General features: G+C 45.3%; 1 protein-coding gene across 1 annotated transcript in view; it reads left to right on the top strand.

Annotated features, from left to right (window-relative positions):
* LOC143930647 (transient receptor potential cation channel subfamily V member 6-like) overlaps window positions 1-26,967 on the top strand; it is a 95,921-nt gene that overhangs the window by 27,790 nt on the left and 41,164 nt on the right. Inside the window, exons 5-7 of the mRNA XM_077455141.1 lie at window positions 4,401-4,541; window positions 8,148-8,246; window positions 25,924-26,096. Coding sequence (XP_077311267.1) covers window positions 4,401-4,541; window positions 8,148-8,246; window positions 25,924-26,096 — 413 coding nt within the window. The remainder of the gene's footprint in view (window positions 1-4,400; window positions 4,542-8,147; window positions 8,247-25,923; window positions 26,097-26,967) is intronic.

Raw genomic sequence — 26,967 nt, 5'->3', positions numbered from 1 at the left:
GAGCATGCTCTCTATTTTCCGGTCGGAAAAAATCTCAGATCCGAAATTCCGATAGTCTGTGCAAATTCCGATGCACAAAATTCCTACACATGCTCAGAAACAATTCGACGCATACTGGGAAGCATTGAACTTAATTTTCTTGGCTTGTCGTAGTGTTGTACATCACCGCATTCTTGACTGTTGAAAGTTCATAGAAATTTTGTGTGACCGTGTATATGCAAGCCAAGCTTGAGCAGAATTCAAAACATCAAGTTTTTTTCCGACGGAAAATCCGCTCGTGTGTACATAAGGCATGACACCAAAAGTATATAAAAAAAAAAAAGATGAAGAGTTTCATCATATGATCTCCCCTACCCCACACACATTTCGGGGGCCAACATCATTCTCCCTTCATTAGGACTCTGTGAACTGTAAAAAGGCTTAGAACGGCCAGGAAAATAGAGGCATGGCCAAAAATAATGGCACCCCTGACTTTCTGTCAGATAATGCACCACTTCACCCAGAAAATTGTTGCAATTACAAATGTTTAGGTATTCTCATGTTTATTTCTTTTGATGTATTGGTATGACACAAAAAAAGTGGAGAAATAAAATGCCAAATCTGATACATTCCACATAAAACTCCAACAAAAATGGACTGGACAAATTTATTGACACCTTCTCAAAATTGTAAGAAATAATTGCATTCCAAGTTTGTGATGCTCCTGTCATTTTTAATCAAACTCACCCCTATCAATTAACAGGCGCTGACAATATAGAAATCACACCGGCAGCCAGTTAAAATGGTGAAAATTTTACTCAAACTTTCTGTTTATCTCTGTGTGCCACACGGAATATGGAGAAGAGAAAGAGCAGCAAAGAATTGTCTGAGGATTTGAGAACAAAAGTAGTGGAAAAGCATGGACAATCTTAACGTTACAAGACTCCAGACATCTCCAGACATCTAAGCCATTGTACACACGGTCGGATATTCCAATGGACAATGTCCGATAGGGCCGTGTTGTCGGATAATCATACAGTGTGTTGGCTCCATCGGACTGTTTCCAACAACATGATCCGATCGGACTTTGTCCGATCATGTGTAGAGAATTCCAATCGGACAAAGTGCCACGCATGCTCAGATCAAATTCCTAGACCAAAGCTATTGGCTACTAGCCTGAACGTAGTCCCGTCCTAACGAAATAACGTCATCACGTTAAATACGATCAGATTTTGTGACAACTTTGTCCGACTGTGTGTATGCAACAGTTTCGGACAAAATCAGACGGATTTGGTTGTCGGAATGTCCGACTGTGTGTACAAGGGCTTACTGTTCCTGTGTCCACTGTGTGCAAAACCGTCAAGAAGTTTACAGCCCATGGCACTGTAGCTAATCTCCCTGGACAAAAGAGACAAATTGATCAAAGAGTTTGCCAAAACTGACCTGAGGAAACCAAAATCTTTGTGGGAGAATGTGCTGTGGACAGACGGAACAAAATCACAGCTTTTTGGTAAAGCCCATCACTCTACGCTTTTTAGAAAAATAAATTAGGCCATTAAAGAAAAGAATACAGTCCCTACTGTCAAACATGGTGGATGTTTTGGGGTCGCTTTTCTGCTTCAGGTACTGGATGTCTTGGCTGTGTGCATGGCAATATGAAATATGAAGGCTACCAAAGAATTCTGGGTTGCAATTTTGGGCCCAGTTTCAGAAATTCGGGCCACTGTCAGAGGTCATGGGTCCTTTCAGCAGGACAATGACCCAAAGAACACATCAAAAAGCACCCAGAAATGGTTTAAGACAAAGCACTGGAGATTACTGAACTGAGGGCATTGCATCCAGATCTAAATCCCATAGAGCCCATGTGGAGAAATCTCAAAACAGCAGTTGGGAAAAGGAACCCTTCCAATCTGAGAGAACCGGAGCAATTGGCGAAAGAATAGTGATCCAAAAATCCAATAGAGAGGTGTAAGAAACTCATTAATGGTTTCAGGAAGTAACTGATTTCAGTTTTCCAAGGCATGTGCTAAAAAATATTAAATTGAGGGTGCCAATAATTTTGTTTAGTCCATTTTTGGAGTTTTGCGTGGAATGTGTCAGATTTGGATTTTTGTTTCTCCACTTTCTCCAAATTTCTGTGCGTAGTGGACAAATGCATTATCTGACAAATGCAGAGGGGCCAATATTTTTGGCCATGACTGTAAATAGGCATATAGATCTTTATTTTCCTTGTATATGGAATATGTATATGTAGAGTGTGTCAGTCATAGGTTTTATAGGTCAAAGAGAGCATCAAATGTAAGTAAGGAGGGCCCTTGCTATGAACACCAGCCCTGACTGTGGTTGATATCATCCTGTGCCTGCAGATCAATCTGCTTAGAAGTATTGTTGAGTCCATTTAACCACTTGCCCTTCGGAAGGTTTACCCCCTTTCATGATCAGGCAATTATTTGCTATACGGCACTGCATTACTTTAACTGACAATTGCACAGTCATGTGACGCTCTACTAAAATACAATTGATGTCCCTTTTTTCCCCATACATAAAGCTTTCTTTTGGTGGTATTTGATCATCTCTGGAGTTTTTATTTTTTGCACTATAAACAAAAAAAGACTGACAATTTTGAAAAAGAGACAATGTTTCCTACATTCTTTCCTACATTTCCTACATTCTATAAAACATATCGAATAAAAAAATGTAAAAAATCTAATTTCTTCATCAGTTTAGGCCAATATGTATTCTGCGGCATATTTTTGGTAAAAAAATCCCAATAAGTGTATATTGATTGGTTTACCCAAAAGTTATAGCGTTTACAAACTATGGGATAGATTTATGGCATTTTTAAAATTTTCTTTTACTAGCAATGGCGGTGATCAGTGACTTGTATATTGCGGTGGACAAATCGGACAAATATGCACTATCACTGTACTTATGACACTGGCTGGGAAGGGGTTAACATCAGGGACAATCAAAGGGTTAAATGTGTTCCTAGGGAGTGCTTATTAACTGTGTGGGGAGCTGTTTGTACTGTGGGAAGACAAAAATCTCTGTTCCTGCTTAGCAGAAACACAGGATCACAGCCTTCCCTTCTCACAGAATGGCGATCTGCCTTGTTTACATAGGCATTTGTCTACCGAACAGTCGTTGGGTCCCCGTGGACATTATGTCCACTGGACCCGCTGCTTGGCTCCCGCTGTGTCCAGTAACAGCGGGAGCGGGTTACCGGTGTTGCACCCCAGACCTGGAACTGCAGAACCATGTTCAGGTACGTGATTCTGCACAGGGGAGCCACTTTGCTGACGTATATGTACAGTATACAGTCGACAAGTGATTAATATTCTGCCATTTCACCCAGCCCTGATGGAGGGGGATCGTGTGGCCCCTGAAACACGTTGGCTGTCCTTTTCCTGCTTGTTGTAACCAGCTGAACAAAAAAGACTTTGGAATCCTAATGTTTTTCTCATTTGAAGCTCTCTTTGACCTATTACACTTGGATTACTCAACTCAGGAGAATGTCCTCTCCTGGAGGATCCCCGTTTTTGTGGTAAGCTGCTGAATACAGGCCAATTGGGTTTAGATAATGATGAGTAATGAATGAGTAATTGTAAACATTTTGATAACTTATGAAGATCCGCATCCAGTGCCCCTCTACATCTACCCTTTAGCCATAAGTGTTAAGCCCTGATGAAGTGTTGTTGGCCCCCGAAACGCACTGGAAGTTTTACATGATCGTATTATGAACAATTCAAGCACTTTGGACTCCTTTGGTGCTCATGTTGTATAATTTATGCTTTGAACTTTATAGGTTCTCACCAGAGGGGGGCATTGTTTTATATGAGAAAGTCAGCTTATTGAACAGTAGGGTTGCACCGACACAGTTCTTTATCGGTGAGTACGAGTACAGGTGCTTAAGTACTCGCCGATACCGATTACCTATACCTTTGTGGTGCAATGGGAGCCCATACAACATTATTTGGCTTGAACTGCTCTGCAAATATTTGCATGCGACTTGAACAGCGATGTGGTACAATTCCTGTTCGAATTGCATGCAGTTTCCTGCACCGCTCCTCTGTGAACCTTGGGCTGAAGTCACTATGACAAGCCTTGTTTCACACAGGAGCGGTGGGGGAAAGCGCATGTGATTCGAACACCTCATTCATGTTCGAATCACGTGTAATTCTTTGCAGTGTGATTTGAGCCCATTCATTTTGTATGGGCTCAAATTGCACCCCAAAGGTATACGTTTCAGGTATCAGAGCATTTTCACAAGTACTTGTGCAAGTACTCAGTATTGGCAACCCAATTGAATAGATTTGGTTTCTCCATCCTTCCGAATAAATAAGTGTTGAATTCCCAGCTCCTCTTAACGTCTTTTTAGCAATGAAGAGTTTTTGTTGATTTTTGTTTTTCTCTCCCAAAAGGACAGACAGCGCTGCATATTGCCACTGTCAATCAGAACATGAACTTGGTGAATATGCTGATACAACGAGGAGCGGATGTGTCCTCTCCAAGGGCTACCGGCAGCTTCTTCATTAGGAAACCAAAAGGCCTCTTCTATTTCGGTATAGCAAAAATGTCATACAGATACTAACCAATACTCTGCAGCCATTTATCAATATATCTATAGCTGGCAGGTCCAGTCTCGATCTTTGCAGGTGAGACCTGGTACCAACAAGCTGGAGGACATGAACTGTGAAATACAGTACACTCACCGGCCACTTTATTAGGTACACCTGTTCAATTGCTTAAAAACACAAATTGCTATTCTGCCAATCACATGGCAGCAAATCAGTGCATTTAGGCATCTAGATGTGGTGAAGATGACTTGCTGAAGTTTAAACTGAGCATCAGAATGGGGAAGAAAGGGGATTTAAGTGACTCTGAACGTGGCACGGTTGTTGGTGCCAGACGGGGTGGTCTGAGTATTTGCTGATCTACTGGGATTTTCATGCACAACCATCCCTTGGGTTTACGGAGAATGGCCCAAAAAAAGAGAAAATATCCAGTGAGCGGCAGTTGTGTGGAGTTGCGTGCCTTGTTGAGGTCAGAGGAGTATGGGCAGACTGGTTTGAGAGGATGATGGCAACAGTAATGCAACTTAATACACACGAGCGGAATGTCAGACAGAAAAATTCATTGTATATTCCGATCGTGTGTATGGTCATCTGACTTTTTTTTAACGAAAATTCTGACACATCTAGAAATAGAACATGTTTTACATTTTTCTGATGGAACCAATTCCTATCAGGAAAAACTTTTGTCTGTATGCTGTTCCAATGGACCAAAAACTACACATGTTCTGAAGCAAGTACGAGACGGAAGCTATTGGCTACTGACTATTGAACTTCCTTTTTCTAGTCCCGACGTACGTGTCGTATGTCACCACGTTCTTAACGATTGGACTTTGGTGTGATCGTGTGTACGCACGACAGTTTCAGCGGAACTCTGTCGGAAAAACCTTCGGAGTTTATTCTGATGGGAAAACCGGTCGTGCGTATGCGGCATTACTCAAATAACCACTCGTTACAGCCAAGGAATGCAGAATACCATCTTGGAACACACAACACATCAAACCTTGAAGCAGATGGGCTGCAGCAGAAGAAGACCACACCTGGTGCCACTCCTATCACCTAAGAACAGGAAATTGAGGCTACAATTCGCACATGCTCACCAAAATTGGACAACAGAAGATTGTAAAAATGTTGCTTGGTCTGATGAGTCTGAATTTCAGCTGCGACATTCAGATGGTGGGGTCAGAATTTGGCATAAATGACATGAAAGCATGGATCCATCCTGCCTTGTATCAATGGTCCAGGCTGGTGGTGGTGGTGTAATGGTGTTGGTGATATTTTCTTGGCACACTTTGGGCCCCTTAGTACCAATTAATTGATCATTGTTTAAATGTCACGGCCTACCTGAGTATTGTTGCTGACCATGTCCATCCCTTTATGACTACAGTGTACCCATCTTCTGATGGCTCCTTCCAGCAGGATAATGCACCATGTCACAAAGCTCAAATCATCTCACCACTGGTTTCTTGAACATGACAATGAGGTCACTGTACTCCAATGGCCTCCACAGTCACCAGATCTCAATCCAATAAAGGAACTTTGGGATGTGGTGGAATGAAAGATTAGCATCATGGATGTACAGCCGACAAATCTGCAGCAACTGTGTGATGCTATCATGTCACTATGGACCAAAATCTCTGAGGAATGTTTTCAATGCCTTGTTGAATCTATGCCATGAAGAATAAAGGCAGTTCTGAAGGCAAAAAGAGGTCCAATCCAGTGCTACCAAGGTGTACCTAATAAAGTGTCTGGTGAGTGTATGTGTGAACCGAGAATCAATTTTATGTATTCATATTTTTTTGCAAAGTTTGCTAAAAGTGTTTTAAGAGTGTATAGCAGTATGTACAACCTCAACCTTCTAATCCCAGAGGAGTGCTTGAAATCATTTTCAGGTCTCGAAGAACCCTGGGTGGTAGGGATGAGCTCGGTGTTCGACTCAAATGCATGTTCGGCAAATTCAGAAGTTTGTGGACCTTTCACACCAAATTCGTGTGGCACGAATGGCCCACAATGCACTACTCCATCGCAATGCATTGGTGGCTCATGATTGGCCAAGCATGCACTGTGACCCCCTCATGATTGGCCAATCACAGCGCCGGCAGCGAGGAGAGCCATAATTGGCCACAGGCAGGATGCCTGTGGCCAATTATAGCTCAGGGGGTTTAGTACACGCCCCACACTATATCAGACTGCCAGTGCGGCTGCCTTGTGTAGTGTGTTCCAGCATGCAGGGAAAGAGCAAGATAGGCAGGGACAGTGTGTTCTTTTCTCAGGCCTCCAGCACAGTATACACCTGTATCTACCCTTTGTTGCTGGTGTTCTCTAATACAGGCATCTGCAGGAGTTAGTGGGTGATGTGTGCCTCCAGCACAGCACAATATACACCTGTATCTAACCTTTGTTGCTGGTGTTCTCTAATACAGGCATCTGCAGGAGTTAAAGTGGATGTTGTGTGCCTCCAGCACAGTATACACCTGAAGATACCCCTTATTGCTGGTGTTGTCTGTTGCATATCTTGCATATTAGCCTTTAAAATTAGCACTTTTGATTTTGAACGTTCAAGTCCCATAGACTTTAATAGGGTTCTAAAGTTCATACTAATTTTAGGTCCGTTCGAAGTTTCTGGTGCGAACTGAACCGGGGCTCATCCCTACTGGGTGGCAGTGCGAAAAATGCCACATACATTGATAGTCAGTTAACAGAATTCTCCCACAATCGGAATTCTCATCGGAAAAAGCTCTGCTGGTTTTCCTGACGGAATTCTGCTCAAGCTGTCTTGCCTATACGCGGTCACACCAAATTCCGATCATTTAGAACACAGTGACGTACAACACGTACGACGGGACTAGAAAAGCAAGTTCAATAGCCAGTAGCCAATAGCTTCCGTCTCGTAGTTGAATCTGAGCATGCGTGATTTTTGGCGTGTCGGAATTGCGTGCTCACGATTGGAATTTCCGATAGAAAGTTTTTCCATTGGGAAAATTGAGAACATGCTATCAATTTTTGGCTGGCGGAAATTCGGACAGCTAAATTCCGATGGAGCATACACACGGTCGCATTTTCCGATGAAAAGCTCTCATCTGTCTTTTTCTGTCCGGAATTCCGATCGTGTGTACGTGGCATTATAGTGTTGGTTAGCATGACCTCCCTCACAGACAGCCACAACAATTATTGGTTCCATGTTGCTGGTTCCACCAAAAATATATATAAGTAATAATAAGTAATAAATAAGTATTTTTGGTGCAAATGCGATACGATTTCAGCCATACAAACTGTATGGCTGAATTCGTACCACACAGACATCGCATGTGATGTGCATGGGAATGCAGTGCGAATCGCATACAATGTTTGCAATCACATTAATGTGAACCCAGCCTAATTGAACAAGCTGAAGTTAGAAGATGATTGGCTACCATACACAGTTGCCCGGCGGTCAGGGGGGGGCCCTTCATGGTTGTTTGCACCAGGGGCCTGAAGGTTCTATTTATGCCTCTGCCTACCCAACCTTTCCATTTTTGCCGTCATGTGCCTACTGATCTAAGATTGTCATCTGTCTGAAACAACATGTGTTAATATGTGGCTTCTTTTTCTCTGCAGGTGAGCATATTTTAAGTTTTGCTGCTTGTGTGGGAAACGCTGACATTGTCAAACTACTGGTTGAGAATGGAGCAAACCTACAGGCTCAGGACTGCTGGGGTGAGTGAAAAGGCCGTGTCATACCTTTGCATAGTCAGTAAAAAATAACACGCAAATGCTACATGTATATATAGAGGGGTGTATGCTATACAGGTTGTCATTGGAAGGATCGCATAGGATTGCAATTTTTAATTGTTCATGATCGCAACTTATAATCGCATAAGATTGCATTATTATATTCACTAGATTTTTTTATATAGGAATAGAATATCTCACCACCACTATTTATCTGCAACCAGTAATATTATGATTTAGTGCAGCTACCGTATGATTACATTTGGATAGCGCAGCATTATATTGGTATAAAACATTAAAAAATAAGAGAGAAATTTAGTGGATAAATAACAAATAAGCAATAATAATAATAATAATAATAATAATAATATTATAAGCCAACAGGTAGTATATAGAAACACACAGACTCTTGTGATCCATCCAACCCCTGCTCCACTAAGTAAGTGAACCTGCATAATGGTTCATGAGCACACCGGGTGTATACACAGGTCATGGTGAAGGACAAGCCAAAAATGTTAACAATTTTTCCTGCAACATAACTTGGTGATATTGTTTATATATAAAGGGCTGATCTAAGGATTGATCTTTCACAGGAGATTTCTTGTCACTATTTAGTCACACTATCTATATATTGATGTATGCATTGATTATACATAATCGTGGGAGTATATGTTCGCTTTTTAGCAATATTTTGGTGATTTTATTACATTTTTAAAATGATTTAATAATACAAGAAGTGGGTACTACTAGTTGCAATATTATATAGTTCTTAGTGCCCCCCCCTTTTTCATATTTGATTTTTAAGTATTCACACGCACTTTCGGGCTGGCAACTTGTCACATTATTTTTTATTTATATCCTTGGCACGGAGCAACAAGGTGGCTATAATGCCCCCCCCCCCCCCCCCAGCTGCACAACCTTACCTACCCTTTGCTTTACTATACGTTCTGAGTTGCCCCAGTCAGAGCTTTTGCAGGGTTAGGGACTCTTTCTACCCCCATGTGACAGCCCTTGGCCAATTACCATATACAGTGTATGTGTGTGTGTATATATATATATATATATATAGAGAGAGAGAGAGATAGAGAGAGATATGTATATATAGATATATAGTATCTCACAAAAGTGAGCACATCACTTACATTTTTGTAAATATTTTATTTATTTTATTATATCTTTTCATGTGACAACACTGAAGAAATGACACTTTGCTACAATGTAAAGTAGTGAGTGTACAGCTTGTATAACAGTGTAAACTTGCTGTCCCCTCAAAATAACTCAACACACAGCCATTAATGTCTAAACTGGTGGCAACAAAAGTGAGTACGCCCCTAAGTGAAAATGTCCAAATTGGGTCCAAAGTGTCAATATTTTGTGTGGCCACCATTATTTTCCAGCACTGCCTTAACCTTCTTGGGCATGGAGTTCACCAGAACTTCACAGGTTTCCACTGGAGTCCTCTTCCACTCCTCCATGACGACATCATAGAGCTGGTGGATTTTAGAGACCTTGGCGCTCCTCCACCTTCCATTTGAGGATGCCCCACAAATGCTCAATAGGGTTTAGGCCTGGAGACATGCTTGGCCAGTCCATCACCTTTACCCTCAGCTTCTTTAACAAGGCAGTGGTCGTCTTGGAGGTGTGTTTGGGGTTGTCATCATGTTGGAATACTGCCTTGCGGCCCAGTCTCCAAAGGGAGGGGATCATGCTTGGCTTCAGTATGTCACAGTACATGTTGGCATTCATGGTTCCCTCAATGAACTGTAGCTCCCCAGTGCCGGCAGCACTCATGCAGCCCCAGACCATGACACTCCCACCACCATGCTTGACTGTAGGCAAGACACAATTGTCTTTGTACTCCTCACCTGGTTGTCACCACACACGCTTGACACCATCTGAATCATATAAGTTTATCTTGTTCTCATCAGACCACAGGACATGGTTCCAGTAATCCATGCCCTTAGTCTACTTGTCATCAGCAAACTGTTTGCAGGCTTTCTTGTGCATCATCTTTAGAAGAGACTTCCTTCTGGGATGACAGCCATGCAGACCAATTTAATGCAGTGTGCAGCGTATGGTCTGAGAACTGACAGGCTGACCCCCAACCCCTTCAACCTCTGCAGCAATGCTGGCAGAACTCGTATGTCTATTTCCCAAAGACAACCTCTGGATATGATGCTGAGCACGTGCACTCAACTTCTTTGGTAGACCATGGTGATGTCTGTTCTCAGTGGAACCTGTCCTGTTAAACCGCTGTATGGTCTTGGCTACCATGCTGCAGCTCAGTTTCAGGGTCTTGGCAACCAATCTTCTTATAGCCTAGGCCATCTTTATGTAGAGCAACAATTCTTTTTTTCAGATCCTCAGAGTTCTTTGCCATGAGATGTTGAACTTCCAGTGACCAGTATGAGAGAGTGAGAGCGATAACACCAAATTTAACACACCTTGATCCCCATTCACACCTGAGACCTTGTAACACTAACGAGTTACATGACACCGGGGAGGGAAAATTACTAATTGGGCCCAATTTGGACATTTTCACTTAGGGTACTCACTTTTGTTGCCAGCGGTTTAGATATTAATGGCTGCGTGTTGAGTTATTTTGAGGGGACAGCAGATTTACACTGTTAACCACTTCCCGACTGGCGCACGCCGATGTACTTCGGCAGAATGGCACGGGCAGGCATATTGGCGTACAGGTACGTACATTTCTATATGGCATGCTCGCGTGCCGGTCGGGACCCCCGTGAGTCCAGTCGCGGGTCCCGCGGACTCGATCGCCACGGGGATACCAGTTTACAACGGCATCTCCCCGTTCTGCCTAGCAACAAGTGACACTGACCTCTGCTCCATCTCCACCAGTTAGTAACATGCCCCTAGGAACACTTAACCCCTACACTGCCACCCCCTGGTTAACCCCTTCGCTGCCAGTGTAATTTCCACAGGAATCCGTGCATTTGTATAGCACGGATTGCTGTATAAATGACAATGGTCCCAAAAATGTGTCAAAAATGTCTGATGTGTCCTCCAAAATGTCGCAGTCACGATAAAAATCGCTGATCGCTGCCATTACTAGTAAAAAAAAAAATTATTAATAAAAATGCCATAAAACTATCCCCTATTTTGCAAACGCTACAACTTTTGCGCAAACCAATCAATAATCGCTTATTGCGTTTTTTTTTTAACAAAAATATGTCGAAGAATACGTATCGGCCTAAACTGAGGGAAAAACTTTTTTTTATATATTTTTGGGGGATATTTATTATAACAAAAAGTAAAAAATAATGTGTTTTTTTCAAAATTATCGCTCTATTTGTGTTTATAGCGGAAAAAATTAAAACCGCAGGGGTGATCAAATACCACCAAAAGAAACCTCTATTTGTGGGAAAAAAAAGGACATCAATTTTGTTTGGGAGCGACGTCGCACGACCGCGCAATTGTCAGTTAAAGCGATGCAGTGCCGAATCGCAAAAAGTGGTCTGGTCTTAAGCCAGCAAAATGGCCCGGGGCTGAAGTGGTTATACAAGCTGTACACTCACTAATTTACTTTGGGGGTTATTTTCTAAAGGAAAATCCACTTTGCACTGCAAGTCCACTTGGAAGTGCAGTCACTATAGATCCGAGGGGGACATGCAAGGAAAATAAAAAATGGCATTTTAGCTTGCACATGATTGGATGATAAAATCAGCAGAGCTTCCACTCATTTCAGATCTACCCCTCAGATTTAGAGCGACTGCACTTCCAAATGCACTTGCAGTGCAAAGTGGATTTGCCTTTTGTAAATAACCCCCATTTGAACAAAGTGTCATTTCTTCAGTGTTGTCACATGAAAAGATATAATAAAATATTTACAAAAATGTGAGGGGTGTACTCACTTTTGTGAGATACTGTATATATTATATTGTCAAAAGTATTGTGACACCTGCCTTTACACGCACATGAACTTTAGTGGTATCCCAGTCTTATGCTGCGTACACACGACCAGACTTTCTGGCAGACTAGGCCTGACGGTCTTTCGGCGGAGTTCTGATGGACTTCCCGAATGAACAGACTTGGCCACACACAATCACACCAAAGTCTGATGGATTCGAACGTGATGACGTACGACCAGACTAAAATAAGGAAGTGCATAGCCAGTAGCCAATAGCTGCCCTAGCATCGGTTTTCGTCCGTCGGACTAGCATACTGAGGAACAGATTTCTCCATAGGAACTGGGTCCGGCAGAAAATTGGAAACATGCTCTATTTCTAAAGTCTGTCAGATTTAAGGACAGCAAAGGTCCGATGGAGCCCACACATGATCGAATTGTCCGATGGATTCATTCTGTCGGGCCTTTGCTGTCAAAGTCCGGTCGTGTGCACACGGCATTAGTGTGTGGTGTTCAATATTGAATTGGCCCACCCTTTGCAGCGATAACAGCTTGAGTTCTTCTGGGAAGGCTGTCCACAAGGTTTAGGAGTGTGTCTATGGGAATGTTTGACCATTCTTCCAGAAGCGCATTCGTGAGTTCAAGCACTGATGTGGATGAGAAGGCCTGGCTCGCAGTCTCCGCTCTAATTCATCCCAAAAGCGTTCTATCGGGTTGAGGCCAGGATGCTGTGCAAGGCAGTCAAATCCCCCCCCCCCCCCCAAACTTGCTCATCAATGTCCTTATGGGGTCCTGAACTCAACCCAATAGAACATCCCTGTAATGAGTATGCTTTTGCAGAACAAATTTAAAGGGTAATTAGAAGCAAGCACAGTTCATTCATTAAAAAAAAAAAAAAAAGTGCCCCGCGATGTAGAGGGGATCATGCTCAATCATCCCGATACAACAGGTGCAATGATACAGCATGCAGGCAGGAACTCACAGAGAGATACTTGGGATAGGCTGGATAACACTGGGGATACAGAGATCCCAAGAGAAGGCCCATGAAGACATCTAAGAAGCCACGAGGAATGGGGGTGGGGGGCTAGCTACAGGATCACTAAGAATCCTGGGGTGACTAGGAATCTCTCAGAAAGCCAGAGACACTAGGAGTCTTGGGAGCCACTCAGAATCCTCTCAGAAATTCAGGGACACAAGAAAGCTCTGGGGTTTACTCAGAATCTTCTTAGCCCTTGTACACACGGTCGGACATTCTGACAACTAAATCCGTTGGATTTTGTCCAACGGATTTTGTCTGAAACTGTTGCATACACACAGTCGGACAAAGTTGTCGGAAAATCCGATCGTTCAGAACGTGATGATGTTATTTCGTTACGACGGGACTACGTTCAGGCTAGTAGCCAATAGCTTTGGTCTAGAAATTTGATCTGAGCATGCGTGGCACTTTGTCCGATCGGAATTCTCTACACACAATCGGACAAAGTCCAATCGGATCATTTTGTCGGAAAGTTTTATAGCCCAGCTATAAAACTTTGTCCGTCATATATTCCGATGGAAACAGTCCGATGGAGCCCACACACAGTCAGATTATCCGACAACAAGGTCCGATCGGACATTTTTCATTGGAATGTCTAGAGGCGATTCAGTTCGCATTGTGCGCTATACAAGTATTTCATTCATTCATTCATTCAATGTCCGACCGTGTGTACAAGGGCTTCCAGATCCAGAGACACTAGGAGTCTTGGGAGGTACTCAGAATCCTCTCAGAAATTCAGGGACACAAGAAAGCTCTGAGAGTTACTCAGATTCTTCTTAGAGATCCAGAGACACTAGGAGTCTTGGGAGACTGTCAGAATCCTCTCAGAAATTCAGGGACACACACAAGAAAGCCCTGGGGGTTACTCTGAATCTTTTTGGGGAAACCATGGACACTAGGAAGAATCAGGGTCCAATCAGAATCTTCTCGGAAATCCAGGAGCACTAGGAAGCTCAGGGGGTCTTTTCTGGTTAGGGAAGATCAGCGAACACATGTTGGGGCAGCATGTACTTCACTACTTGTACTCCACGCTTTATCTGGTCAGACTTTTGGGTTATAGCACATAGTAAGACTCCTTTTTTAACATACCTATATGACCAACTGTGTGACTGGATAGACAAAAAAACTTCTGTCAAGGGTAAAAAGAAAAAGCAAGGCTCCCCAGATTGTATGGATGTGAAGTAAGATACCAGGCATCCAGCAGTGGGGACACTGTAGCTATATCTTAATGACGGGGTCACTAAGTTAACTGGATGCCTGATGGTGAGAGCGTCAGCTATCCAGGAGAGTTGTTAATGCTGTTTGATCTCTATAATTGAGATCTCTCCTGTCTGGTAAGAGACCAACTATACTCTTTTGAGGAGCACTCTATTTTGGAGCCCTGAGTACTTTTGAAGCACATCATGATTTAATTTGAATTTACTATTGTTGGAATTTGTTTTCATATTATCATTATACACTTTGAATGTTTATTTAGTATGTTCATGCACATACATTTTATGTATTTATTTGTATGTAATTTTAGATTTATAATATTTTGTTGCACTGATTTGGTTATTAGATTTAAAGTGATAGCGCACTTTTTTTCTATTGTGTTTTTAATCCAATATTCAGGATTTAGTTGCAGCAGTCCTATCCCAACATTATCTAGTGCAAGGTTTATATTTAATTAAAATACACTCACCGGCCACTTTATTAGGTATACTTGTTCAACTGCTTGGTAACACAAATTGCCAATCAGCCAATCACATGGCAGCAACTAGGGATGAGCTTCGTGTTCGAGTCGAACGTACGTTCGACTCGAACATTGGCTGTTCGTCCGTTCGGCGAAATCCGAACACTTAATCCGTTCGCGTCAAAATTTGCATGGCGCTCACGGCCCACAATGCACTGCGATGGCGCAGTGCATTGCTGGCTCATGATTGGCCAAGCATGCACTGTGACCCCGCATGCTTGGCCAATCGCAGCGCCAGCAGCGAGGAGAGCCATGATTGGCCACAGGCAGGATGCCTGTGGCCAATCATAGCTGAGGCTGTGTAGTGCACGCCCCACACTATATAAGGCCGCCATTGAGGCGGCCTCGTGTAATGTGTTAGCATCTGAAGCAGTGGGTGTTCTGTGTACCTTCAACACAGTACACACCGATCGTTTTTGGCTGATTTCCTATCTTGCTGTTGTGTAGTGGTTATTGTTTGTGCCCTGACCGCAGTATACACCACTATATTCACTATTCACTTCACTATATTTATATATCTTTAATAATAGAGCTTGCAGTCAGTAGTGTTAGGAGATAGTGCGTGCTGTCTGCGTGCTCTGTACCCAGTACATACCGCTATAATCCACCTACATAGCTGTTCTCTATTTGAGCCCAATTGCCATCTGCAGGAGTTATTGGAAGTTGTGTGTGCCTCCAGCACAGCACAGTATACATCTGTATATACCCCTTTATCTCTGCTGTTTTCTGGTTATTGTCTGCGTGCCCTGACCGCAGTATACACCGCGATATTCACCTAACCTATATAGCTAGTGATCTATCATTAATAATAGAGCTTGCAGTCAGTAGTGACCGCAGTATACACCACTATATTCACTATTCACTTCACTATATTTATATATCTTTAATAATAGAGCTTGCAGTCAGTAGTGTTAGGAGATAGTGCGTGCTGTCTGCGTGCTCTGTACCCAGTACATACCGCTATAATCCACCTACATAGCTGTTCTCTATTTGAGACCAATTGCCATCTGCAGGAGTTATTGGAAGTTGTGTGTGCCTCCAGCACAATATAAACTACCCAACTGCTGTTTTACCCAACTCCCTTCAGGCCATTACCATGTCTGGAAGGCCAGCAAGGAGAGACAGACAGGCGCGAGCCGATAAAAGAGGGCAAGCAGGCTCTGTGTCTAGAGACAACAGTGCTGGTCGTGGACGCAGTGCATTGTCATCAGCACGTGGCCATGGGACATGCTTGTCCTTCTTTTCGGCAGCTGGACATGTTGAACCGCAACATGCCAACGACTTGGTAGAGTGGATGACCAAGCCCTCTTCATCCTCCTCATCCTCTCTCACCCAGTCTCAGGGTAGTCGCAAAGCAGCTGCCAACGCATCGTCTTCCCTCCTCTCAATGTCATCATCAGTGACTCCTTCCCTAGACCCACCACGTCCTCCTGAGGAGTCTCCTGAACTCTTTGAGCACAGTGTTGGGTACATGCTCCAGGAGGATGCCCAGTGTTTGGTGGGCTCTGATGATGACACTCAGCTAGAGGAAGGCAGTAGCGTGAGCGCAGAGAGAGGGGATGCTCAAGAAGGACAGCAATCTGGCAGTCATGTTCCACAAGCTGCAGCATACTGCCAGGTTTGCTACAGCGATGAAGAGGGAGGGGATGATGAGGGCACTGACTCCACGTGGGTGCCTGGAAGGAGGGAGGAGGAGGAGGAGGAGGAGGCACATGTCCAACGAGGCAGGATGCCCTCCGGGGGCCAGCTTAGGGGCAGCACACCGACTGAATCACACCGCAGAGCTCCGCCTGTGCAGGGCGCTGCCTCTGCACGTTATTCTAAAAGTTCTTTGGTGTGGGCCTTTTTTGAGACGAGTGCATCAGATCGCACCGCTGCTATTTGCAACATATGTCTCAAGCGTATCTCACGTGGCCAAAACATCAGCCGCTTGGGCACCACATGCTTGACCAGACATATGTTGACCTGCCATGCAGCTCGTTGGCAAGCGTACCTCAAAGACCCACACCAAAGAACAAAGCGGACCTCTCCTTGCTCCTCATCAGCTGGCATCTCCAACCCCACTAGACCTTCAGTCCTCTCTGAAACCTGCTCTGAGAGGAATGAAGGTGTAGAACTAGGTGTGTCACAGCCAAGTGCTTCCGGGAACTCTGCTAGCGGTACACCCACGTCCGATTATAGCAGGCAAATGTCCCTGCCCCAGCTGCTGGACCGGCGGAAGAAGTTTACTCCCAGCCATCCACATGCCCAGCGGTTGAATGCTAGCTTGGCTAAATTGCTAGCACTTCAACTGCTGCCTTTTCAGTTGGTAGACTCGGCCCCCTTCCGTGAGTTTGTACAATGTGCGGTTCCTCAGTGGCAGGTCCCCAAACGCCACTTTTTCTCACGGAAGGCGATTCCGGCTCTCTACCGGCATGTGGAAGGCAATGTCCTTGCCTCGCTGGACAGGGCGGTCAGCGGTAAGGTGCATATTACCACTGACTCATGGTCCAGCAGGCATGGACAGGGACGTTACCTGTCTTTCACGGCCCATTGGGTCACTCTTCTGGCTGCTGGGAAGGATGCAGGACAAGGTGCATTAGTGTTGGAGGTTGTTCCGCCACCACGCCTCCAAAATGCTACTATTGGTTGTGACACACCTCTCTCCTCCACCCCCTCCTCTTCTTCTTCCTCCATGGCCTCTTCCAGTGCTCTGTCCTCAGAACCAGCGGTGCTCCGTAGGCGTTGCAGGGGCTACGCAAGTACGCAGGCAAAACGATGCCATGCCGTGCTTGCGCTGGTTTGTTTGGGGGACAGGAGCCACACTGGGGCGGATGTTTTGTCAGCTCTGCAGGGGCAGGCCGAGAGGTGGTTGACGCCACGCCAGCTTAAGCCAGGAATGGTGGTTTGCGACAATGGCACCAACCTCCTCTCCGCCCTCCGACAGGGACAACTGACCCATGTGCCCTGTGTAGCTCACGTCCTTAACCTGGTGGTGCAGCGGTTCTTGGGCAGGTACCCCGGCTTACAGGATGTCCTGAAGCAGGCCAGGAAAGTCTGTGTGCATTTCCGCCGATCATTTAATGCCTGTGCTCGGCTGGCTGAGCTCCAAAAGGAGTTGAACCTGCCCAAGAACCGCCTTATATGTGACATGCCCACCAGATGGAACTCAACATTGGCCATGCTGCAGCGGCTGCACACGCAGCAGAGGGCCATCAATGAGTACCTGTGCGACTACGGCACCAGGACAGGGTCAGGGGAGCTTGGTTTTTTCTCACCACGCCAGTGGGGCATGATCAGGGATGCATGCACTGTCCTGTCACCGTTTGAGGAGGCCACATGGATGGTGAGCAGTGACAGTGCATGCATCAGTGACACTGTACCTCTTGTCCACCTCTTGGAGCATACGCTGCGTGGAATAATGGACAGGGTACTTGAGGCAGAACAGAGGCAGGAAGAGGAGGACTTCCTTGCCTCTCAAGGCCCCCTTTATCCAGACAGTGTTCCTGCTGTGCCACCCATCACACAGGAAGAGGATGAGGAAGAGGAGGAGGAGGATGATTGTGTCAGCATGGAGGTGGAGGCTGGCACTCAGCATTAGCAGCAGCAGCAGCAGCAGCAGTCTTATAGGGATGATTTACAGTCCCAAGAAACACGTGGACTTGTACGTGGCTGGGAGGAGGTAGCTGCGGATCATGTTGTCCTTAGTGACCCAGAGGACTCCGGACCGAATGCCTCAGCTAACCTACGCTGCATGGCCTCCCTGATCCTGCAAAGCCTGCGGAAGGATCCTCGTATTCTTCGGATCAAGGAGAGGGACCATTACTGGCTGGCCACTCTCCTTGATCCACGGTACAAGGGTAAGGTTGCCGACCTTATCTTGCCATCGCAGAGGGAGCAGAGGATGAGACATCTCCGGGAGGCCTTGCAGAAAGCTCTGTGCAACGCGTTCCCAGAGACTGGGAGGTTACAAACTCCTGGTCCTGGACAACATGTTGCTGAGGCATCGGTCAGAAGGAGCGGTGGAGAAGGTGGCCGTCTGACTGATGCTTTCAGACAATTTTTTAGTCCGCAGCCCCAAGGTATGATTGGTTCCAGCACCCATCGCCAGCGTCTGATTTACATGGTGCAGGAATACCTAGGGGCAAGGTCAGACTTGGACACCTTTCCCACCGAAAATCCTCTGGCTTACTGGGTCTTGAGGATGGATCACTGGCCAGAGCTTGCACAGTATGCAATTGAGCTACTGGCCTGTCCTGCATCCAGTGTTCTTTCGGAACGCACCTTCAGTGCTGCTGGTGGCTTTGTTACCGATCACAGGGTGCGCCTGTCCACCGAATCAGTTGATCGACTGACCTTCATCAAGATGAATCAGTCTTGGATCACCCACAGCTACCAAGCACCTGAAGCTGATGTAACCGAATAATTTTTTTTGAAATACCACATCCCTTCAAGACTGCCTATGCCAGGCATGTCCAAAGTCCGGCCCGCGGGCCAATTGCGGCCCGCGGCCCGGTTTTGAACGGCCCGCCTGGTTATTTGGACATACATATCCTTTGTGGCCCCCCGAGGATCTCCCAGCGCCGGGGCCACAAAAGATATATATCAGCCGTCACTAAATGGCGGCCCGCGGTCCGAGTCCGGACAGAGCAGCGCTTCTGCCCGGACCGCCATGCCGCCAGTGTAGCAAGCGACACCCGCGGTCCCAGCAAACCAGTGACGCTGCGCGCATGCGCCCGCCCCCTGCTCCTGGCCGCGTCTCTCGGAGCTGAAGAGACACGGGCAGTAGGGGTGTGACGTCACGTGCGCGCCCCGCCCCCCTGCTGCCCGCGGTTCCCGGGTCCTGGATCTCATCGAGAGGCAGCTTCAGTTGTGCCCACACTCCTGCAGTTAAGGTATGTGGGCACATTAGTTATCTATTAGTGATCAGTGTTGTGCACACTGTTGGGCATATTTTAAGGGGCTTTTTTTTGTAAAGGGCACGCTGATGGGAAAATTTTATGTTAAAGGGCACTCTGATGGGCACATTTTATTTTAAGGGGCACGCTGATGGATATATTTTTTATGTGCACACTGATGGGCATGTTTTGTTAAGGTGCCCCTTAACAAAATATGCCCATTGATGTGCACATTAAAAATATACCCATCAGCGTGTCCCTTAAAATAAAATGTGCCCATCAGAGTGCCCTTTAACATAAAATTTTCCCATCAACGTGCCCCTTAACATAAAATGAGGGTCACGCTGATGGGCACCTTTTATGTTAAGGGGTAATCCGATGGGCAAATTTTATTTTACGGGGCACGCTGATGGGTATATTTTTAATATGCACATCGATGGGCATATTTTGTTAAGGGGCACGCTGATGGGTACAACAAAATGTGCCCTACAAAATATGCCCATCGATGTGCACATTAAAAATATACTCATCAGCATGCCCCTTAAAATAAAAATTGTCCATCAGAATGCCTCCTAACATAATAGGTGCCCATCAGTGTGACCCTTATTTCATGTTAAGGGGCACGCTGATGGGCAGATTTTATTTTAAGAGCAACACTGATAGGTACATTTTATATTAAAAGGGGCACTTTGATGGGCAAATTTTAAGTTAAGGGGCATGTTTTGTTGTGTCCATCAGAGTGCCCCTTAATATAAAATGTGCCCATCAACATGACACTTATTTTATGTTAAGGGGCACTGTGATGGGGACACCTGATGTAAAGGGGCACTGTGATGGGGACACCTGATGTAAAGGGGCACTGTGATGGGGACACCTGATGTAAAGGGGCACTGTGATGGGGACACCAGATTTAAAGGGGCACTGTGATGGGGACACCTGATTTAAAGGGGCACTGTGATGGGGACACCTGATTTAAAGGGGCACTGTGATGGGGACACCTGATGTAAAGGGGCACTGTGATGGGGACACCTGATGTAAAGGGGCACTGTGATGGGGACACCTGATTTAAAGAAGCACTGTGATGGGGACACCTGATGTAAAGGGGCACTGTGATGGGGACACCTGATTTAAAGGGGCACTGTGATGGGGACACCTGATGTAAAGGGGCACTGTGATGGGGACACCTGATGTAAATGGGCACTGATGGGGACACCTGATTTAAAGAAGCACTGCGATGGGGACACCTGATGTAAAGGGGCACTGTGATGGGGACACCTGATGTAAAGGGGCACTGTGATGGGGACACCTGATGTAAAGGGGCACTGTGATGGGGACACCTGATGTAAAGGGGCACTGTGATGGGGACACCAGATTTAACTTGATCTGGGATCACCAGATGTAACTTGACAATAAATATTGTTGAAATGCTAAGGAAATTGTACATTTCTCATGTTTTTGATAGATATACAGTTACTACAATATTTCTGAGTCGTAGCACAGACTTGAGATTCGGACCTCGGCCCAAAGAAAATTTTGGCGACCGGACCTCCTTTAATTTTAATTCATTACCCCTGATATATATGCTTCGGAAGGTACAGGGAGGACAGGACCGAGCGCCGTACACAGGAGAATTTCCTGTTTACGGGCGGCCTCTGTAATAGGAAGTCCTTCTCCTGCACTGCCATTGGACGACTTTTCTGTCCATCAAAGGAGGCGGGACTTTCTATTAAAGAAGCCGCCGTGTAAACAGGAGATTCTCCTTTGGCGCTCGTCAGTGCATTCCTGGCAATGGTGCTGTGTTCCTGGCAATGGTGCTGCGTTCCTGGCAATGGTGCTGCGTTCCTGGCAATGGTGCTGCGTTCCTGGCAATGGTGCTGCGTTCCTGGCAATGGTGAGTCATTCCTGGCAATGGTGAGTCATTCCTGGCAATGGTGAGTCATTCCTGGCAATGGTGCTGCATTCCTGGCAATGGTGAGGCATTTGGGGAGGCATTCCTGGCAATGGTGAGGCATTTGGGGAGGCATTCCTGGCAATGGTGCTGCATCCCAGGCAATGGTGCTGCGTTCCTGGCAATGGTGCTGCGTTCCTGGCAATGGTGCTGCGTTCCTGGCAATGGTGAGTCATTCCTGGCAATGGTGAGTCATTCCTGGCAATGGTGCTGTGTTCCTGGCAATGGTGCTGCGTTCCTGGCAATGGTGCTGCGTTCCTGGCAATGGTGAGTCATTCCTGGCAATGGTGAGTCATTCCTGGCAATGGTGCTGCATTCCTGGCAATGGTGAGGCATTTGGGGAGGCATTCCTGGCAATGGTGAGGCATTTGGGGAGGCATTCCTGGCAATGGTGCTGCATCCCAGGCAATGGTGCTGCGTCCCTGGCAATGGTGCTGCGTCCCTGGCAATGGTGCTGCGTCCCTGGCAATGGTGCTGCGTCCCTGGCAATGGTGCTGCGTCCCTGGCAATGGTGCTGTGTCCCTGGCAATGGTGAGTCATTCCTGGCAATGGTGAGGCATTTGGGGAGGCATTCCTGGCAATGGTGCTGCGTCCCTGGCAATGGTGCTGCGTCCCTGGCAATGGTGCTGCGTCCCTGGCAATGGTGCTGTGTCCCTGGCAATGGTGCTGTGTCCCTGGCAATGGTGCTGCATTCCTGGCTATGGGGGGGCATTCCTGGCTATGGGGCGGCATTCCTGGCTATGGTGGGGGCATTCCTGGCTGTGGTGGGTGTGTTCCTGGCAAAGGTGGGTCTGCAGATGTGCACTGATTAGGCTGCATTGGTGGGCACTGACCATTATTTTGCTTCACAGTTCTTTATTTAAACTTTTTTTTTTCCTGAAACTTCCCTCTTAAAGTGAAGGTGTGTGTTATACGCCAATTAATACAGTATGTACAAATACGCCCAAGCTCATTTCTTCCCACACACAGCCACAAAGGCAAGAGAATTCTTGTTGGGCAGTGTATTAGAGCTCGAACGAACACACTTAGACCGAATTTTAACGATTCAAAGAATGTCAGGCAAAATGGTCGGCCCTCGCGCATGTTCACTTCATCAAATCCGGCCCTCTTTGAAAAAAGTTTGGACACCCCTGGCCTATGCTGATGCTGAGTGACTGTCCTGTTATGTTGATTGTCTATCCTCTTCCTCCTCCGCTGATATGTTGGAAGAACATTTTTGGTTCTGGGTGATGCCAGCAGCCCAATTTTTCTGCCCCTGTTTAACAGGGGCGTTTAATTACAATTTTTGATGCAATGCTTTGCAGCAGGGCTAATTCCTGCAATAAAACTAGAGTATATGGCAGAGGTTGCAGTGTGGTGGCACCAGCACCAGTGCCTAAGGCCCAATTTTTCTGCCCCTGTTTAACAGGGGCGTTTAATTACAATTTTTGATGCAATGCTTTGCAGCAGGGCTAATTCCTGCAATAAAACTAGAGTATATGGCAGAGGTTGCAGTGTGGTGGCACCAGCAGCAGTGCCTAAGGCCCAATTTTTCTGCCCCTGTTTAACAGGGGCGTTTAAGTACAATTTTTGATGCAATGCTTTGCAGCAGGGCTAATTCCTGCAATAAAACTAGAGTATATGGCAGAGGTTGCAGTGTGGTGGCACCAGCACCAGTGCCTAAGGCCCAATTTTTCTGCCCCTGTTTAACAGGGGCGTTTAAGTACAATTTTTGATGCAATGCTTTGCAGCAGGGCTAATTCCAGCAAAAAAACTAGAGTATATGGAAAAGGTTGCAGTGTGGTGGCACCAGCAGCAGTGCCTAAGGCCAAATTTTTCTGCCCCTGTTTAACAGGGACCTGTAATTACAATTCTTGATATAATATTTCACAGGAGGGCCCCTTCCTGTGCCCACCCAGAGTAACGGTGAGGACCACAACCACCAAAGGTCAATTTTTCTACCACTGTTCAACAATGGCATGTAATTACAATTCTTGATATAATCATTCACAGCAGGGCGCTCCAGCGCCCACCAAGAGTCACTTTGAGGGCTTACAATGTTGTGGCAAAACCAACACCTTGTTCCGCCATTTCTGCAGAGCATATAGGGCAGGCCCCTACTTTCAAACATCCAACTTACAAACATCTCCTACTTGCAAACGCAAGGAGACAGCAGCAAGTGAGATGAAAAAAGATGGACGACAAAACAAATTATACAGGGGTGATAACCCTTCCCTATGTTTTCCAAAAAGCTTAAAAATAGTTTTTTTGACTGGAGCTACACTTTAAAAATGTACCAGTTGAAAATTACAAACAGATTCAACTTAACACAACAAACCTACACAGTCCCTGTCTTGTTTGCACCGCCTGTATACTGCTGTTCTGAGTATATAGGGCCTGGGGGCCACACGCATTTCCTTTTTTTAATATGGGTACAGGGTTCCCCTTAATATGCGTACAAGACCCAAATAGGCTGGTAATGGGCAGGGAGGGCTACCCATGCCATTTTTCTCAATGATTTTCAACCATATTGCAGGAACCAGATATAACATTAAAACCGCAAGCAGTTTTAAATGGTGTTATTTCCGTTAAATGTCATTTTGTGCAGGGACTGTTCTAAACACGGGAAACACGTGGCACTTCACAGGCATACTACAGACACCCCACAGGCACCATATTTAAAGGAATATTTCACTTTTTTTTTCACTTTAATCGTCATTAAAATCAGTGCTCCCGCACAAACGGCCGTTTTTAAAACTTTTTTTTGCATTGACCCATGTCCCCTGGGGCAGGAGCCAGGTCTCTAAACCCTTTTTAGGACAGTATCTTGCATATTAGCCGTTAAAATTAGCACTTTCCATTTCGAACGTTCGAGTCCCATAGACTTCAATGGGGTTCTAACGTTCGTAACGAACGTGGGGTCCGTTCGAAAGTTCTGGTGCGAACCGAACCGGGGGGTGTTCGGCTCATCCCTAGCAGCAACTCAATGCATTTGGGTATCTAATTGTGGTGAAGACAACGTGCGGAAGTTCAAACCGAGCATAAGAATGGGGAAGAAAGGGGATTTAAGTGACTTTTAAAATGGCATGTTTGTCTGCTGACCTACTGGGATTTTCATGCACAGCCATCTCTCGGGTTTACAGAGAATCCTCTGAAAAAGAGAGAAAATATCCAGCGAGCGGCAGTTGTGTGGGGGAAAATGCCTTGTTGAAGTCATAGGTCAGAGAAGAATGAGCAGACTGGTTTGAGATGATAGAAAGGCAACAGTAACTCAATAATCACATGTTACAACCAAGGTATGCAGAATACCATCTCTGAATGCACAACACATCAATCCTTGAAGCAGATGGGCTACAGCAACAGAAGACCACACCGGGTGCCACTCCTTTCAGCTAAGAACAGGAAACTGAGGTTACAATTCGCACAGGCTCACCAAAATTGGCCAATAGAAGATTGGAAAAACGTTGCCTGGCCTGATGAGTCTTGATTTCAGCTGTAACATTCAGATGGTAGGGTCAGAAGTAGGTGTAGACAACATGAAAGCATCGATCCATCCTGCCTTGTATCAACAATTCAGGCTGGTGGTGTAATATGGTGGGGGATATTTTCTTGGTACACTTTGGCCCGCTTAGCACCTATTGAGCGTCATTAAAAGCCATGGCCTATCCGAGTATTGTTGCTGACCATGTCCATCCATTTATGACTACAGTGTACCCATTTTCCAGCAGGATAATGCACCATGTCACAAAGCTCAAATCATCTCACCACTGGTTTCTTGAACATGACAATGAAATCACTGTACTCCAATGGCCTCCACAGTCACCAGATCTCAATCCAATACAGGACCTCTGGAATGTGGTGGAATGGAAGATTTGCATTATGGATGTGCAGCTGACAAATCTGTAGCAATTGTGTGATGCTATCATGTCACTATGGACCAAAATCTCTTAGGAGTGTTTCCAACTCCTTGTTGGATCTATGCCACAAAGAATGAAGGCAGTTCTGAAGGCAAAAAGGGGTCCAACCCGGTACTAGTAAGGTATACCTAATAAAGTGGCAGATGAGTTTATATGAAGAACATCCAAGAACAGGCACTAGGTCATTTTCAAATGTTAACCCTGGACACATGGGTCTAAAACCCTTATCTGATTACCATATAACTTTATGTGGACAGGAGATAAGTCCTCCTTACTGGTCACTTTCAATTTGTTTATTACAGGGAACACTGTGCTGCACATTCTGACCCTGCAGCACAATAAGACCCTCTCCTGTCAGATATACGATCTCATCATGTCTTTTGACACTAAGCAGAAAGGCCTCGGTTTGGACCAAATCCTGAACAATGAAGGCCTGACACCATTCAAGATGGCGGCAGCTGAAGGCAACGTCACTGTGAGCGCTTTTTCCAAACCATTTTTATAGAAATGTGTAATGTTTTTTTTTTCTTTAATGTTGTTCATTTATTTATATTGAGGTCTAAAAAATATGATTTGAAAAGGTTTTTGTTTAGATTAATTATAGATTACTGCATCCAAATACTTACATTTTAATCTAGCAGGTGGTGCACCGGGCACTTTCTCTCACATTTACCTGTCTATTCCTAGCTGCTCTGTTGAGACAGTTGTGTTTACAGAACTCAAAATCTTAAGCTCGCATTTATTTTGAAAATAACACATAATACCAGAATACTGTTATAGAGGATATACAGGCATTTAAAAAGTTTCTTTCTGATATCTTTGGAAAATCCGAATGTAAATAATAAAAATTGGTCTCTGTATAGAGATTTTAGCTATGCATCTGCTTGGGGGTTGGTGTGATAGCTGAGCAGATACCCTTGCTGTGCTTCTTGCCTGCTAATGTAGCAAAGTGATTTTGCTTGGTTAAGTCTTATATTAGTGTGAGTTTATGGGCATCTGAGATCCATAATGAGGCATGGAACATAATGCATCCAATAGGTGCTTTTTTATTTAATTGATTTAATCTCAGCAATTGTTCAGCAAGAGTACTGGCAGCAGACACAAACAGAACATTTACAGTCCTGTATATGTATATTTATGGGTATCTAAGGTCCACAGTCAGGCATTTCATACTTTGTCTTCAGTTCTCCTTGTTGCAGGGTCAGTTCTATTGGGCCCCATCTTACATGGGTTTTACTCATAGCTCGGGTCCTAAATAAAAGGGCCCCCTTGTCCCTATTATCTCCGTCTTAATGGACATTTCTCTCTTGATACAGAATAACTAGCAATGATACACGGGTTCACCA

Source organism: Lithobates pipiens, unplaced genomic scaffold (genome assembly GCF_037356315.1).
Source record: "Lithobates pipiens isolate NorthernLeopardFrog02 unplaced genomic scaffold, aLitPip1_a1.2 Scaffold_25, whole genome shotgun sequence".
Classification (NCBI taxonomy): domain Eukaryota; kingdom Metazoa; phylum Chordata; class Amphibia; order Anura; family Ranidae; genus Lithobates; species Lithobates pipiens.
This window is presented reverse-complemented; position numbering and strand designations above follow the sequence as displayed.